This window comes from Oncorhynchus clarkii, chromosome 5 (assembly GCF_045791955.1).
Source record: "Oncorhynchus clarkii lewisi isolate Uvic-CL-2024 chromosome 5, UVic_Ocla_1.0, whole genome shotgun sequence".
NCBI lineage: Eukaryota > Metazoa > Chordata > Actinopteri > Salmoniformes > Salmonidae > Oncorhynchus > Oncorhynchus clarkii.
Window position 1 is genome coordinate 40,691,007 of NC_092151.1, and position 15,077 is coordinate 40,706,083.

At 45.4% G+C, this 15,077-nt stretch overlaps 2 protein-coding genes across 2 annotated transcripts; both read right to left on the reverse strand.

The window, feature by feature from the left end:
• Positions 1–362: 362 nt before the first annotated feature.
• Positions 363–1,445, reverse strand: LOC139410029 (hydroxycarboxylic acid receptor 2-like). The gene has a single exon (XM_071155455.1). It carries the CDS (start codon positions 1,443–1,445, stop codon positions 363–365), a length of 1,083 nt encoding a protein of 360 aa, XP_071011556.1.
• Positions 1,446–4,447: 3,002 nt separating this feature from the next.
• On the reverse strand, positions 4,448–14,752 carry LOC139409690 (density-regulated protein-like). The gene is made up of 5 exons (XM_071155097.1): positions 14,618–14,752; positions 14,394–14,481; positions 6,155–6,271; positions 5,989–6,047; positions 4,448–4,492 (listed from the first exon to the last, which is right to left on the reverse strand). Exons 1-5 carry the CDS (start codon positions 14,750–14,752, stop codon positions 4,448–4,450), a joined length of 444 nt encoding a protein of 147 aa, XP_071011198.1.
• Positions 14,753–15,077: the final 325 nt, after the last annotated feature.

Consider the following 15,077-nt stretch of genomic DNA (forward strand, 5'->3'; position numbering starts at 1 on the left):
TCACCAGCAAATACACAAACCTCAAAGACAAAGGATTGTAAATATGAAATATTACATTAAAGATTCCACTGTTATACTGCAAACAAATTCTTAATTGAGCGAACCAATTAATGAATTTCTACTTTTAGCTATAGAACATCAACATAACATAAAAATGTTAAAATTCGTATCTAACAGACAGCTATCTCCACCTTCCTTGACTTCCTTCACATCTGGTTAATATTCTTTAGAACACACCATATTCCACTAGAGTAGAAGAAGAAAAATCACACAAAGTCAGATATTTTGTTCTCCTGGGTACCTTTTCATAAAAGCGTCTCAGAGTAAGCCTAGGACTGCTGATCTAGGATCAGTTTTGTATTTTACATCACAATGAATAAGTCTGAGACGCTTTGCGAGTATAGACCCTCACCCTGGACCTGTGATTGGAAGTTACTACTCCTCCCTGACACTGTATTTGCACTGCTGATCTCGGTCCCAGTCTCAGGCGAGGCTGGCGGTGCCTCCTCCTCTTTCCTCCCCAGCAGTCTGTTGAACAGCTTCTGGAAGTTCCCACTGAAGGCAGAGCTGGAGAAATAGTACACGATGGGGTTCAGCACGCTGTTGAAGTAGGTGAAACACACAGAGGTGTAGAACGCCAAACTGGCCTCTTTGAAATAATGGCACTCGTTGTACCAGACCTTGAGGATCCACACAGCGATCCGAGACACTGTACTGGGGAAGAAGCAAATTATGAAGATGAGTGCCACGGCCATGACAAACTGCACCGCACGTTTGATCTTCCCCCCGGTGTCAATCGTCTTGTTCTTCAGCTGCCAGGTGATGCAGACCGTGCAGAAGGTGACAATGGCGGTGGGCAAGAAGAACTGGGTCACGTATAAGGTGTTGTGCCACGTAGACAGCGGGCTGAAGCCCATGCAGATGTTGAAGCTCTCGCACTGTGTCTGGTTGTTGCGGTAGAATAAGTGTTTGTTGGTCAGCAGGTACCCGGTTGCAGCGATGATCATCCCCCACAGGCCCAGAGACACCCACAGAGCATAATTCAGGCCCATCCGGTTGATTTTGTTCATGGGGTGAACGATCTTGAGGTAACGGTCGACAGCCACTGCAGTGAGGAAGAAGATGCCAGCGCCGCGGTTGGCCGTCAACATGAACAGCATAATCCGGCACATGACATCACCATGGATCCAGTGCTTGCCGCGTCGGTAGTAGTCGGCTCTGAATGGAAGACAGAACAGGACTATGGAGTCGGCAACGGCCAGCTGTGTGAGGTAGACAGAGTTGGGCTTCCAGGTGTCCATGTGGAAAATAAACATCCACAGAGCCACAACATTCCCCATCAGCCCAAACATGAACTCCAGCACCAGGATGGGAGGCAGGACATGGTCCAGGATGGGAGACTCAAAGGCGCAGCAGTCATCTTCTGTAGTAGTGAAGTTTGCCATGGGTCAAACTATACGCTTTTAACAGGAGAGACCGTCTGTGTGCAGCTTTGCTCCTCTCTGAAAATAGTCAATATTGATAGTGTTGTCTAGGCACCTCCTGCATTTAATCAGGGATTTTATTGTTTGCGGTGATGCAAACGATCTTCCGGTGCCAACAATGTGGAGAGAGTGTGTGGGTGTGCAGTGTGTTATCTCTTATGGAGATCTGTAGGCAGATGGCTCTGAGTGAGTACACCAACAGCCCAGGGATTATGGGGTGTAGGGTCCCAAAGACCCTCCCCATTATTGATTAAGGGGACCTTAAGATTCATATGCTTGTCTCACTATTGTACTGTTGCTATGTGTCTGAACTCTGACACTATACCTTGCACAAGCTATCTATTTTCATCTTTGCGATTAAGGCCTAGCAAGTGTGCCTGCAGGCTGGTTGTGAGTCAGACCGAAACTAGATAAAGGGAAGTAACAAGTGTCTGGTTTTGAAATTTTTATCTTGTGAAAAGTGGTCAATGCTTATGAATTCAGAGAAGCTACTGTCCTAGGTTACCTCAGCTTATTGCTGCACATATACACTGAAGTAGATGATCACACCATCAGGGAAGTGATCAAAGTATATAATCAGCTGCGCCCTTTGGTTGGTTGCAGAACTTACTGTGAAACATGCATGCTGTGCTTCCATTGTTAAAGTCTCTCTGCAATTGCATTAATAAAGGTTTGGTTTATTTAAAGAAGATAGTCTGACTGCTGATTTCACCAATAAGCAAATGATTGACACGGAACAAGGAACCTACCCCAACAAGGGTCATTCTAAAACTATTATGCTGGTGGAAAGATCATACTCGTGGGTACATAAGGGAGCGCAAGGGTTTCCAGAATACAGTTAACTTAAAGGTCACGACACCTGGTGTGGTTCAGTAGGCACAAATTGGAAGAAAATGTGCCTAACGAAGCAGTTTTAAAGAGAGGTCATCTTGGACTCTTATCTATTCTTTATCACTGTGCTAGGAGAGTCGCTGGTTTGAGGGAAACACCATCCATCTTTTGCATCCTGAGATGCCAGTGAGCCTTATCCAAAAGTTAGACAAATAGATCCTGGTAGATGTGATTTCAAATCCTTTCAGAAAATGTTAACTACCTGATTATGTGCAGCCCAATTTCCTATAATAATATCACCATAATGCATATTTCCAAGCATGTCACTGTGTTCCATTGGCCCCGTCCCTTTCCCACAGACTATAAGAACTGAGAACTGAAAAGAACTGAAAAATGCCAAAAGGGAGTGGCCAAGTCCACAGTTTCTATACAGTAAATAAAATAGATATAAAACGACTCCTTTTTAATGTTAATGTGTACATTTGGCCAGGTTGTTGTTACAGTGCCTTGCGAAAGTATTCGGCCCCCTTGAACTTTGCGACCTTTTGCCACATTTCAGGCTTCAAACATAAAGATATAAAACTGTATTTTTTTGTGAAGAATCAATAACAAGTGGGACACAATCATGAAGTGGAACGACATTTATTGGATATTTCAAACTTTTTTAACAAATCAAAAACTGAAAAATTGGGCGTGCAAAATTATTCAGCCCCAGTTCAGTGAGGGTCTCTGAACGATCCAATGTTGACCTAAATGACTAATGATGATAAATACAATCCACCTGTGTGTAATCAAGTCTCCGTATAAATGCACCTGCACTGTGATAGTCTCAGAGGTCCGTTAAAAGCGCAGAGAGCATCATGAAGAACAAGGAACACACCAGGCAGGTCCGAGATACTGTTGTGAAGAAGTTTAAAGCCGGATTTGGATACAAAAATATTTCCCAAGCTTTAAACATCTCAAGGAGCACTGTGCAAGCGATAATATTGAAATGGAAGGAGTATCAGACCACGGCAAATCTACCAAGACCAGGCCGTCCCTCTAAACTTTCAGCTCATACAAGGAGAAGACTGATCAGAGATGCAGCCAAGAGGCCCATGATCACTCTGGATGAACTGCAGAGATGTACAGCTGAGGTGGGAGACTCTGTCCATAGGACAACAATCAGTCGTATATTGCACAAATCTGGCCTTTATGGAAGAGTGGCAAGAAGAAAGCCATTTCTTAAAGATATCCATAAAAAGTGTTGTTTAAAGTTTGCCACAAGCCACCTGGGAGACACACCAAACATGTGGAAGAAGGTGCTCTGGTCAGATGAAACCAAAATTGAACTTTTTGGCAACAATGCAAAACGTTATGTTTGGCGTAAAAGCAACACAGCTGAACACACCATCCCCACTGTCAAACATGGTGGTGGCAGCATCATGGTTTGGGCCTGCTTTTCTTCAGCAGGGACAGGGAAGATGGTTAAAATTGATGGGAAGATGGATGGAGCCAAATACAGGACCATTCTGGAAGAAAACCTGATGGAGTCTGCAAAAGACCTGAGACTGGGACGGAGATTTGTCTTCCAACAAGACAATGATCCAAAACATAAAGCAAAATCTACAATGGAATGGTTCAAAAATAAACATATCCAGGTGTTAGAATGGCCAAGTCAAAGTCCAGACCTGAATCCAATCGAGAATCTGTGGAAAGAACTGAAAACTGCTGTTCACAAATGCTCTCCATCCAACCTCACTGAGCTCGAGCTGTTTTGCAAGGAGGAATGGGAAAACATTTCAGTCTCTCGATGTGTAAAACTGATAGAGACATACCCCAAGCGACTTACAGCTGTAATCGCAGCAAAAGGTGGCGCTACAAAGTATTAACTTAAGGGGGCTGAATAATTTTGCACGCCCAATTTTTCAGTTTTTGATTTGTTAAAAAAGTTTGAAATATCCAATAAATGTCGTTCCACTTCATGATTGTGTCATACTTGTTGTTGATTCTTCACAAAAAAATACAGTTTTATATCTTTATGTTTGAAGCCTGAAATGTGGCAAAAGGTCGCAAAGTTCAAGGGGGCCGAATACTTTCGCAAGGCACTGTACATGTTGCATCCATTTTCAGTAAAAGTGCACGTCGGGTCTTCACTTCTTGACTTCTCCAAGATCTTCAATGCTGTTGTCATCCACCTACAATGGAAAGACAGATGGTTAGTGTTTGTAATATATACATTGGGGCAAAAAAGTATTTAGTCAGCCACCAATTGTGCAAGTTCTCCCACTTAAAAAGATGAGAGAGGCCTGTAATTTTAATCATAGGTACATTTCAACTATGACAGACAAAATGAGAAAAAAAATCCAGAAAATCACATTGCAGGATTTTTTATGAATTTATTTGCAAATTATGTTGGAAAATAAGTATTTGGTCACCTACAAACAAGCAAGATTTCTATCTCTCACAGACCTGTAACTTCTTCTTTAAGAGGCTCCTCTGTCCTCCACTTGTTACCTGTATTAATGGCACCTGTTTGAACTTGTTTTCAGTATAAAAGACACCTGTCCACAACCTCAAACAGTCACACTCCAAACTCAACTATGGCCAAGACCAAAGAGCTGTCAAAGGACACCAGAAACAAAATTGTAGACCTGCACCAGGCCAGGAAGACTGAATCTGCAATAGGTAAGCAGCTTGGTTTGAAGAAATCAACTGTGGGAGCAATTATTAGGAAATGGAAGACATACAAGACCACTGATAATCTCCCTCTATCTGTGGCTCCACGCAAGATCTCACCCCGTGGGGTCAAAATGATCACAAGAACGGTGAGCAAAAATCCCAGAACCACACGGGGGGACCTAGTGAATGACCTGCAGAGAGCTGGGACCAAAGTAACAAACCTACCATCAGTAACACACTATGCCGCCAGAGACTCAAATCCTGCAGTGTCAGACGTGTCCCCCTCATTAAGCCAGTACATGTCCAGGCCCGTCTGAAGTTTGATAGAGAGCATTTGGATGATCCAGAAGAAGATTGGGAGAATGTCATATGGTCAGATGAAACCAAAATAGAAGTTTTTGGTAAAAACTCAAATCGCGTGTTTGGAGGACAAAGAATGCTGAGTTGCATCCAAAGAACACCATACCTAATGTGAAGCATGGGGGTGGAAACATCATGCTTTGGGGCTGTTTTTCTGGAAAGGGACCAGGACGACTGATCCGTGTAAAGGAAAGAATGAATGGGGCCATGTATCATGAGATTTTGAGTGAGAACCTCCTTCCATCAGCAAGGGCATTGAATATTAAACGTGGCTGGGTCTTTCAGCATGACAATGATCCCAAACACACCGCCCGGGCAACGAAGGAGTGGCTTCGTAAGAAGCATTTCAAGGTCCTGGAGTGGCCTAGCCAGTCTCCAGATCTCAACCCCATAGAAAATCTTTGGAGGGAGTTGAAAGTCCGGGTTGCCCAGCAACAGCCCCAAAATATCACTGCTATAGAGGAGATCTGCATGGAGGAATGGGCCAAAATACCAGCAACAGTGTGTGAAAAGCTTGTGAAGACTTACAGAAAACGTTTGACCTCTGTCTTTGCCAACAAAGGGTATATAACAAAGTATTGAGATAAACTTTTGTTATTGACCAAACACTTATTTTCCATAATAATTTGCAAATAAATTCATTAAAAATCACAGAGGCGCCGCAGGAGAACTTCTGGGCAAAGAATCTCTGAGCCTCTTTAAGGTCAATGTCTGCAGGGAGAAAGTCCAGTCACAAGCAAGAAAAACAACAAGGTTACGAGTCTGTCCATGTCTTTAACAAGGTGTTTACAGTAACAGGATGTGACAGTCAGTCTTACCAAAGGTGTTCATTCCACAGACTCGGGTGACATATTTCTTCTTGGCACGGGGGATTTTAGCTATCGTTATTTTCTGAGGGACAGTCTTCTTTTTCTGTTTGATCTGTCCTCTGCCACCTAGAGAGAGTCAGCACAGACGGGTTAGAACAGGGTTCTCCAATGCCAGTCCTCAGACACCCCCTAGCAGTTATAACAATGTTATTTGTCACAGGTGCCGAATACAAGAGGTGTAGGTAGACCTTAACGTGAAATACTAACCAACAATGCAGTTCAAGAAATGGAGTTATGAAAATATTTAGTAAATAAACTGAAGTAAAAAACACAAAGAGTAACAATAAAATAACGCGGCTATATAAAGGGGGTACCGGTATCAAGTCAATTTGCGGGGGTACAGGTTAGTTGAGGTAATTTGTATATGTAGGTAGGGGTAGTGACTATGCATAGATAATAAATATGAGTAGCAGCAGCGTAAAAACACTGGGGTCTTACGGCCTGGGGGTAGAAGCTGTTGAGATGCCTTTTGGACCTAGACTTGGCGCTCCAGTACCGCATGCCGTGCGGTAGCAGAGAGAACAGTCTATGACCAGGGTGACTGGGTCTTCCTCTGACTGCCTAGTAAATAGGTCCTGGATGGCAGGAGGCTTGGCCCCAGTGATGTATTGGACCGTACACACTACCCTCTGTAGCATCTTACAGTCAGATGCCTAGCAGTTGCCATACCAGGCAGTGATGCAACCACCTTTCAATGGTGCAGCTGTAGAACTTTGAGGATCTGGGGACTCATGCCAAATCTTTTCAGGCTCCTGAGGGGGAAAAGGTGTTGTCGTGCCCTCTTCATGATTGTCTTGGTGTGTTTGGACCATGAGTTTGTTGGTGATGTGGACACCAAAGAATTTGAAGCTCTCAACCTGCTCCTCTACAGCCCTGTTGATGTGAATGTGGCGTGTTCAGCCCTCCTTTTCCTGTAGTCCATGATCAGCTCCTTTGTCTTGCTCATGTTGAGGGAGAGGTTGTTGTCCTGGCACGCCACTGCCAGGTCTCTGACCTCCTCCCTATAGGCTGTATCATCGTTGGCGGTTATCAGGCCTACCACTGTTGTGTCGTCAGCAAACTTAATGATGGTGTTGGAGTCGTGCTTGAACTGGGAGTACAGGATGGGAATAAGCACGCACCCCTGATGGCTCCCCGTGTTGAGGATCAGCGTGACATGTGTTGTTGTCTACCCTTACCACCTGGGGGCGGCCCGTCAGGAAGTCCAGGATCCAGTTGCAGAGGGAGGATTTTAGTCCCATGGTCCTTTCTTAGTGATGAGCTTTGTGGGCACTGTGGTGTTGAACATTGAGCTGTAGTCAATGAAAAGCATTATCACATAGGTGTTCATTTTGTCCAGTTGGGAAAGGGCAGTGTGGAGTGCGATTGCGTCATCTGTGAATCTGTTAGGGCGGTATACGAATTGGGTCTAGGGTTTCCGGGATGGTGTTGATGTTTTTTTATTTTTTATTTCACCTTTATTGAACCAGGTAGGCTAGTTGAGAACAAGTTCTCATTTGCAACTGCGACCTGGCCAAGATAAAGCATAGCAGTGTGAACAGACAACACAAGAGTTACACATGGAGTAAACAATTAACAAGTCAATAACACAGTAGAAAAAAAAGAGAGTCTATATACATTGTGTGCAAAAGGCATGAGGAGGTAGGTGAATAATTACAATTTTGCAGATTAACACTGGAGTGATAAATGATCAGATGGTCATGTACACGGATAGAGATATTGGTGTGCAAAAGAGCAGAAAAGTAAATCAATAAAAACAGTATGGGGATGAGGTAGGTAAAATTGGGTGGGCTATTTACCGATAGACTATGTACAGCTGCAGCGATCGGTTAGCTGCTCAGATAGCAGATGTTTGAAGTTGGTGAGGGAGATAAAAGTCTCCAACTTCAGCGATTTTTGCAATTCGTTCCAGTCACAGGCAGCAGAGAACTGGAACGAAAGGCGGCCAAATGAGGTGTTGGCTTTAGGGATGATCAGTGAGATACACCTGCTGGAGCGCGTGCTACGGGTGGGTGTTGCCATCGTGACCAGTGAACTGAGATAAGGCGGAGCTTTACCTAGCATGGACTTGTAGATGACCTGGAGCCAGTGGGTCTGGCGACGAATATGTTGCCAGGGCCAGCCGACTAGAGCATACAGGTCGCAGTGGTGGGTGGTATAAGGTGCTTAAGGTGACAAAACGGATGGCACTGTGATAAACTGCATCCAGTTTGCTGAGTAGAGTGTTGGAAGCTATTTTGTAGATGACATTGCCGAAGTCGAGGATCGGTAGGATAGTCAGTTTTACTAGGGTAAGTTTGGCGGCGTGAGTGAAGGAGGCTTTGTTGCGGAATAGAAAGCCGACTCTAGATTTGATTTTCGATTGGAGATGTTTGATATGAGTCTGGAAGGAGAGTTTACAGTCTAGCCAGACACCTAGGTACTTATAGATGTCCACATATTCAAGGTCGGAACCATCCAGGGTGGTGATGCTAGTCGGGCGTGCGGGTGCAGGCAGCGAACGGTTGAAAAGCATGCATTTGGTTTTACTAGCGTTTAAGAGCAGTTGGAGGCCACGGAAGGAGTGTTGTATGGCATTGAAGCTCGTTTGGAGGTTAGATAGCACAGTGTCCAAGGACGTATACGGAAGTATACAGAATGGTGTCGTCTGCGTAGAGGTGAATCAGGGAATCGCCCGCAGCAAGAGCAACATCATTGATATATACAGAGAAAAGAGTCGGCCCGAGAATTGAACCACGTGGCACCCCCATAGAGACTGCCAGAGGACCGGACAGCATGCCCTCCGATTTGACACACTGAACTCTGTCTGCAAAGTAGTTGGTGAACCAGGCAAGGCAGTCATCAGAAAAAAATGAGGCTACTGAGTCTGCCGATAAGAATATGGTGATTGACAGAGTCGAAAGACTTGGCAAGGTCGATGAAGACGGCTGCACAGTACTGTCTTTTATCGATGGCGGTTAACAGTTTGGGTCCAGGTTGTCTCCCCCTTTGAAGAGGGAGATGACTGCGGCAGCTTTCCAGACGATATGAAAGAGAGGTTGAACAGGCTGGTAATAGGTGTTGCGACAATGGCGGCAGATAGTTTCAGAAATAGAGGGTCCAGATTGCCAAGCCCAGCTGATTTGTACGGGTCCAGGTTTTGCAGCTCTTTCAGAACATCTGCTATCTGGATTTGGGTAAAGGAGAACCTGGAGTGGCTTGGGCGAGTAGCTGCGGGGGGGGCGGAGCTGTTGGCCGAGGTTGGAGTAGCCAGGCGGAAGGCATGGCCAGCAATTGAGAAATGCTTGTTGAAGTTTTCGATAATCATGGATTTATCGGTGGTGACCGTGTTACCTAGCCACAGTGCAGTGGGCAGCTGGGAGGAGGTGCTCTTGTTCTCCATTGACTTCACAGTGTCCCAGAACTTTTTGGAGTTGGAGTTACAGGATGCAAATTTCTGCCTGAAGAAGCTGGCCTTAGCTGACTGCGTGTATTGGTTCTTGACTTCCCTGAACAGTTGCATATCGCGGGGACTATTCAATGCTATTGCAGTCCGCCACAGGATGTTTTTGTGCTGGTCGAGGGCAGTCAGGTCTGGAGTGAACCAAGGGCTATATCTGTTCTTAGTTCTGCATTTTTTGAACGGAGCATGCTTATCTAAAATGGTGAGGAAGTTACTTGTAAAGAATGACCAGGCATCCTCAACTGACGGGATGAGGTCAATGTCCTTCCAGGATACCCGGGCCAGGTCGATTAGAAAGGCCTGCTCACAGAAGTGTTTTAGGGAGCGTTTGACAGTGATGAGGGGTGGTCGTTTGACTGCGGATCCGTAGCGGATACAGGCAATGAGGCAGTGATCGCTGAGATCCTGGTTGAAGACAGCGGAGGTGTATTTGGAGGGCCAGTTGGTCAGGGTGACGTCTATGAGGGTGCCCTTGTTTACAGATTTAGGGTTGTACCTTGTGGGTTCCTTGATGATTTGTGTGAGATTGAGGGCATCTAGCTTAGATTGTAGGACTGCCGTGGTGTTAAGCATATCCCAGTTTAGGTCACCTAACAGAACAAACTCTGAAGCTAGATGGGGGGCGATTAATTCACAAATGGTGTCCAGGGCACAGCTGGGAGCTGAGGGGGGTCGGTAGCAGGCAGCAACAGTGAGAGACTTATTTCTGAAGAGAGTAATTTTTAAAATTAGTAGTTCGAACTGTTTGGGTATGGACCTGGAAAGTATGACATCACTTTGCAGGCTATCTCTGCAGTAGACTGCAACTCCTCCCCCTTTGGCAGTTCTATCTTGACGGAAAATGTTATAGTTGGGTATGGAAATCTCAGAATTTTTGGTGGCCTTCCTGAGCCAGGATTCAGACACGGCAAGGACATCAGGGTTAGCAGAGTGTGCTAAAGCAGTGAGTAAAACAAATTTAGGGAGGAGGCTTCTGATGTTGACATGCATGAAACCAAGGCTTTTTCGATCACAGAAGTCAACAAATGAGGGTGCCTGGGGACATGCAGGGCCTGGATTTACCTCCGGAACAGAGGAGGAGTAGTATGAGGGTGCGGCTAAAGGCTATCAAAACTGGTCGCCTAGAGCGTTGGGGACAAAGAATAAAAGGAGCAGATTTCTGGGCATGGTAGAATATATTCAGGGGTATGGTGGGGTGCGGGTACAGCGGAGGTAAGCCCAGGCACTGGGTGATGATAAGAGAGGTTGTATCTCTGGACATGCTGGTTGTAATGGGTGAGGTCACCGCATGTGTGGGAGGTGGGACAAAGGAGGTATCAGGGGTATGAAGAGTGGAACTAGGGGCTCCATTGTAAACTAAAACAGTGATAACTAACCTGAACAACAGTATACAAGGCATATTGACATTTGAGAGACATACAGCGAGGCATACAGTAATCACAGGTGTTGATTGGGAGAGCTAGCTAAAACAGTAGGTGAGACAACAACAGCTAATCAGCTAGCACAACAACAGCAGGTAAAATGGCGTTGACTAGGCAGAGAGGGTCCGATTAACTACACACAGAGCCTGAGCGCGGCTGGGGCCGACAGATAAAAAACTGGCTGGCTGTGCAGAAGGTAAAAGCCGCTAGCAGTGGCTAACAATGACTAAATAGCTGGTAGCTAGTTAACTGGTTAGCTTCTGGAGGTTCTTGAATGTGTTCTAAAAATTAAAAATAATAGCGATTCCGTATCACATTGGGTGAGGCAGGTTACCGGAAGGTATAATCGAATTAAAAATCGAAAAGAGATTGAAAGTAAATATTGGGTCCAGTGAGTGGTTGGGCTGGCTGGGGACGCGGCGATTCAGACAGTTAGCAGGCCTGTGCTAACAAGCTAACAGTTAGTAGGCCGGGGCTAAACAAGCTAGCAGTTAGCAGATCGGGGCTAAACAAGCTAGCAGTTAGCAGGCCGAATTAGCAAGCAAGCAGATAGCAAGGGCTAGAAAGTTAGCCTTTGGGGGACGTCGCAATGGGGTTAAGTCTGTTTATGCCTCTTCATGCGGTGACATCGATAGACCGGTCGTGGGTCCGGATATTGTAGCCCAGGAGTATGCTTCGGTGGTAGCACAGGAGCTCTGGCCGGGCTAGCTTCAAGCTAAGTGGATGGAAACGCTAGCCTGGAGTAATCATCCGAGGTTGCGGTTAGCTAGTTAGCTAGTTGTGAAGCTCCAGATGAAAATGTTCCGTTTGCGGTGGGAATCAGGGGATAAAAATAATAGGTCCATTATGCTCTGGTTAGAGTTGCGTTGTTCGAACTGGCGAGAGCTTTCCGAGCTAAAGGTTAGCTGATGACCGCTAGCAATGGTTTGCTGCCTGATAGCTGGTAGTTAGCTGGCTAGCTTCAGTTGAGGGGTTTCGGATCAGTAGTAAATATAAATACTTTAGAAAAAAAAGCAGATCCACGCTACATTGGGTGAGGGTTGCAGGAGAGTATTTAGATGTTGAGGTTTAGCTAAATGTTTTAAAAGATATATGAAGAAAAATGTGAAGAAAAAAAACGATATAAACGATATAAACGATATATACAAGGGACACGACACGACACGACAAGACGTCTGACTGCTACGCCATCTTGGATCCCCCCCCCCAAAAAAAGCCATGACCAGCATTTCAAAGCACTACCGACATGAGTGGTACGGTGGTAGTCATTTAGTTAGGTGACCTTCGCATTCTTGGGCACAAGGACTATGGTTGTCTGCTTGAAACATGTAGGTATTACAGATTCGGTCAGGGAGAGCTTGAAAATGTCAGTGAAGACACTTGCCAGTTGGTCCGCGCATGCTCTGAGTACATGTCCTGGTAATCTGTCTGGATTACCCCGCAGCCTTGTGAATGTTGACCTGTTTAAAAGGTCTTGCTCACATCGGCTATGGAAAGCGTAATCACACAGTTGTCCGGAACAGCTGGTACTTTCATGCATGATTCAGTGTTACTTGCCGGAAAACGAGAATAAAAAGGCATTTAGCTCATCTGGTAAACTCACGTTGCTGGGAAGCTCATAGCGGCAGGGTAGCCTAGTGGTTAGAGCATTGGCCTAGTAACCGAAAGGTTGCAAGTTCAAATCCCCGAGCTGACAAGGTACAAAATCTGTCGTTCTGCCCCTGAACAGGCAGTTAACCCACTGTTCCTAGGCCGTCATTGAAAATAAGAATTTGTTCTTAACTGACTTGCCTAGTAAAATAAAGGTAAAAAAAAAAAAAAAAAAAAATAGCTGGGTTTCCCTTTGTAGACTGTAATAGTTTACAAACCCTGCCACATCTGACAAGCATCAGAGCCAGTGTAGTAAGATTCAATCTTAGTCCTGAATTGACACTTTGCCTGTTTGATGTTTCACCCGAGGGCATAATGGGATTTCTTAATAGCATCCGGATTAGTGTCCCACTCCTTGAAAGTGGCAGCTCTAGCCTTTAGCTCGGTGCGGATGTTGCCTGTAATCCATGGCTTCTGGTTGGGATACGTACGTACGGTCACTGTGTAGACAACATCGTCACTGCACTTATTGATAAAGCCGGTGACTGAGGTGGTATACCCCTCAATGCCACTGGATGAATCCCGGGAACATATTCCAGTCTGTATTAGCAAAACAGTTCTGTCGCGTAGCATCCGCGTCATCTGACCACTTCAATATTGTGAGTGTCACTGGTACTTCCTGCTTTAGTTTTTGCTTGTAAGCAGGAGAATATAATTATGATCAGATTTGCCAAATGGAGAGAGAGCTTTGTACGCGTCTCTGTGTCTGCAGTAAAGGTACCTAGTTTTCCCCCCCTCTGGTTCCACATGTAACATGCTGGTAGAAATTAGGTAAAATGGATTTAAGTTTCCCTGCATTAAAGTTCCTGGCCACTAGGAGCACTGCTTCTGGATGAGCATTTTCTTGTTTGCTTATGGCCTTATACAGCTCGTTGAGTGCAGTTTAGTGCCAGCATCAGTTTGTGGTGGTAAATAGATGGCCACGAAAAATATAAACTCTCGGTAGATAGAGTGGTCTACAGCTCATCTTGAGGTATTCTACCTCAAGCGAGCAATAGACATCGCGCACCAGCTGTTGACAAAATAGACACACCCCACCCCTTGTCTTACCAGATGTAGCTGTTCTGTCCTGCCGATGCACAGAAAACCCAGCCAATTGTATATTATCCGTGTTGTCGTTCAGCCACGACTCGGTGAAACATAAGATATTACAGTTTAATGTTCCGTTGCTCGGATAGTCTCGAACGAAGATCATCCTGTTTATTCTCCAGTAATTTCACATTGGATAATAGAACGAATGGTAGAGGTGGGTTACCCACTCGCCGACAAATTCTCACAAGGCACCCCAATCTCAGCTCCCTGTATTTCCGTATATTCTTCACGCGAATGACGGGGATTTGTGCCTGGTCTCAAAGTAGTAGTAGTAGTCAGACTCATTAAAGAAAAATTATTTGTCCAGTCTGAATTGAGTAATCGGGATTCTGATATCCAGAAGCTCTTTTTGGTCACAAGACACAGTAGCAGCAACGTCATGTACAAAATAAGTTAAACAATGCGAAAAACACCCAAATTAGCACAGTTGGTTAGGAGCCCGTAAAACGGAAGCCATCCCCTCCGGTGCCATTGAAGCAAATGTGTAAAGGCTGGGGGGTCCCTGAAGGTTGTGCTGGGATGCACTGGTTTAGGATTTGAGGAAGGATGCATTCAAGAAATCAAAATGAAGAGGAACTCAGACCTCTCTTCTGCTTCTTCTTTTCATCCTCCTCTCCAACAAGGGGCACCTCTACACCGCCAGTGTCCTGCTTGGAAGCATTTCCTACCGGACCAGTAAGGCATAAGAAAAAAAGTGTTTTTAATAAGACATCATTCATTATTGCCCACCTCCAGAGTATTATTGCCCATCTTCCTGATAGGAAACAGAGAGAGAAAGAAAAAACGAGAGACTGTCTGATGAAACTCACCTACACTCATCCTGGCAAACACATCTGGGAAGTTCTTCTCCAGCCACTGCCTGCATTTGGATGGCTCAGGCATGCACTCACAGTACTCTGTTGGCAAGGAGCACTCTGGAAAACCAACAACCTTGACAATCATGTGATACCGCAAATCAATGTTTTAGGAATTGGCCATGAGCATGTATAGATCACTAGAATAGGGTGCCATTGGGCCTCCCGGGTGGGGCCGGGGTTTAAGGGCGCTGTACTGCAGCGCCAGCTGTGCCACGAGAGATTCTGGGTTCGCACCCAGGCTCCGTCGCAACCTGCCGCGACCGGGAGGTCCGTGAAGAATAGGGAATAGGGTGCCATTTCGGAAAATGCCCAGTAGTTCTTACTGCCACAATACTGGACTTTCTTTGGGCACTGTGTGTCTGGGTCAGCACTCCCATGATGGCCTCCTTTGTTTTCTGGTGAACACGTCT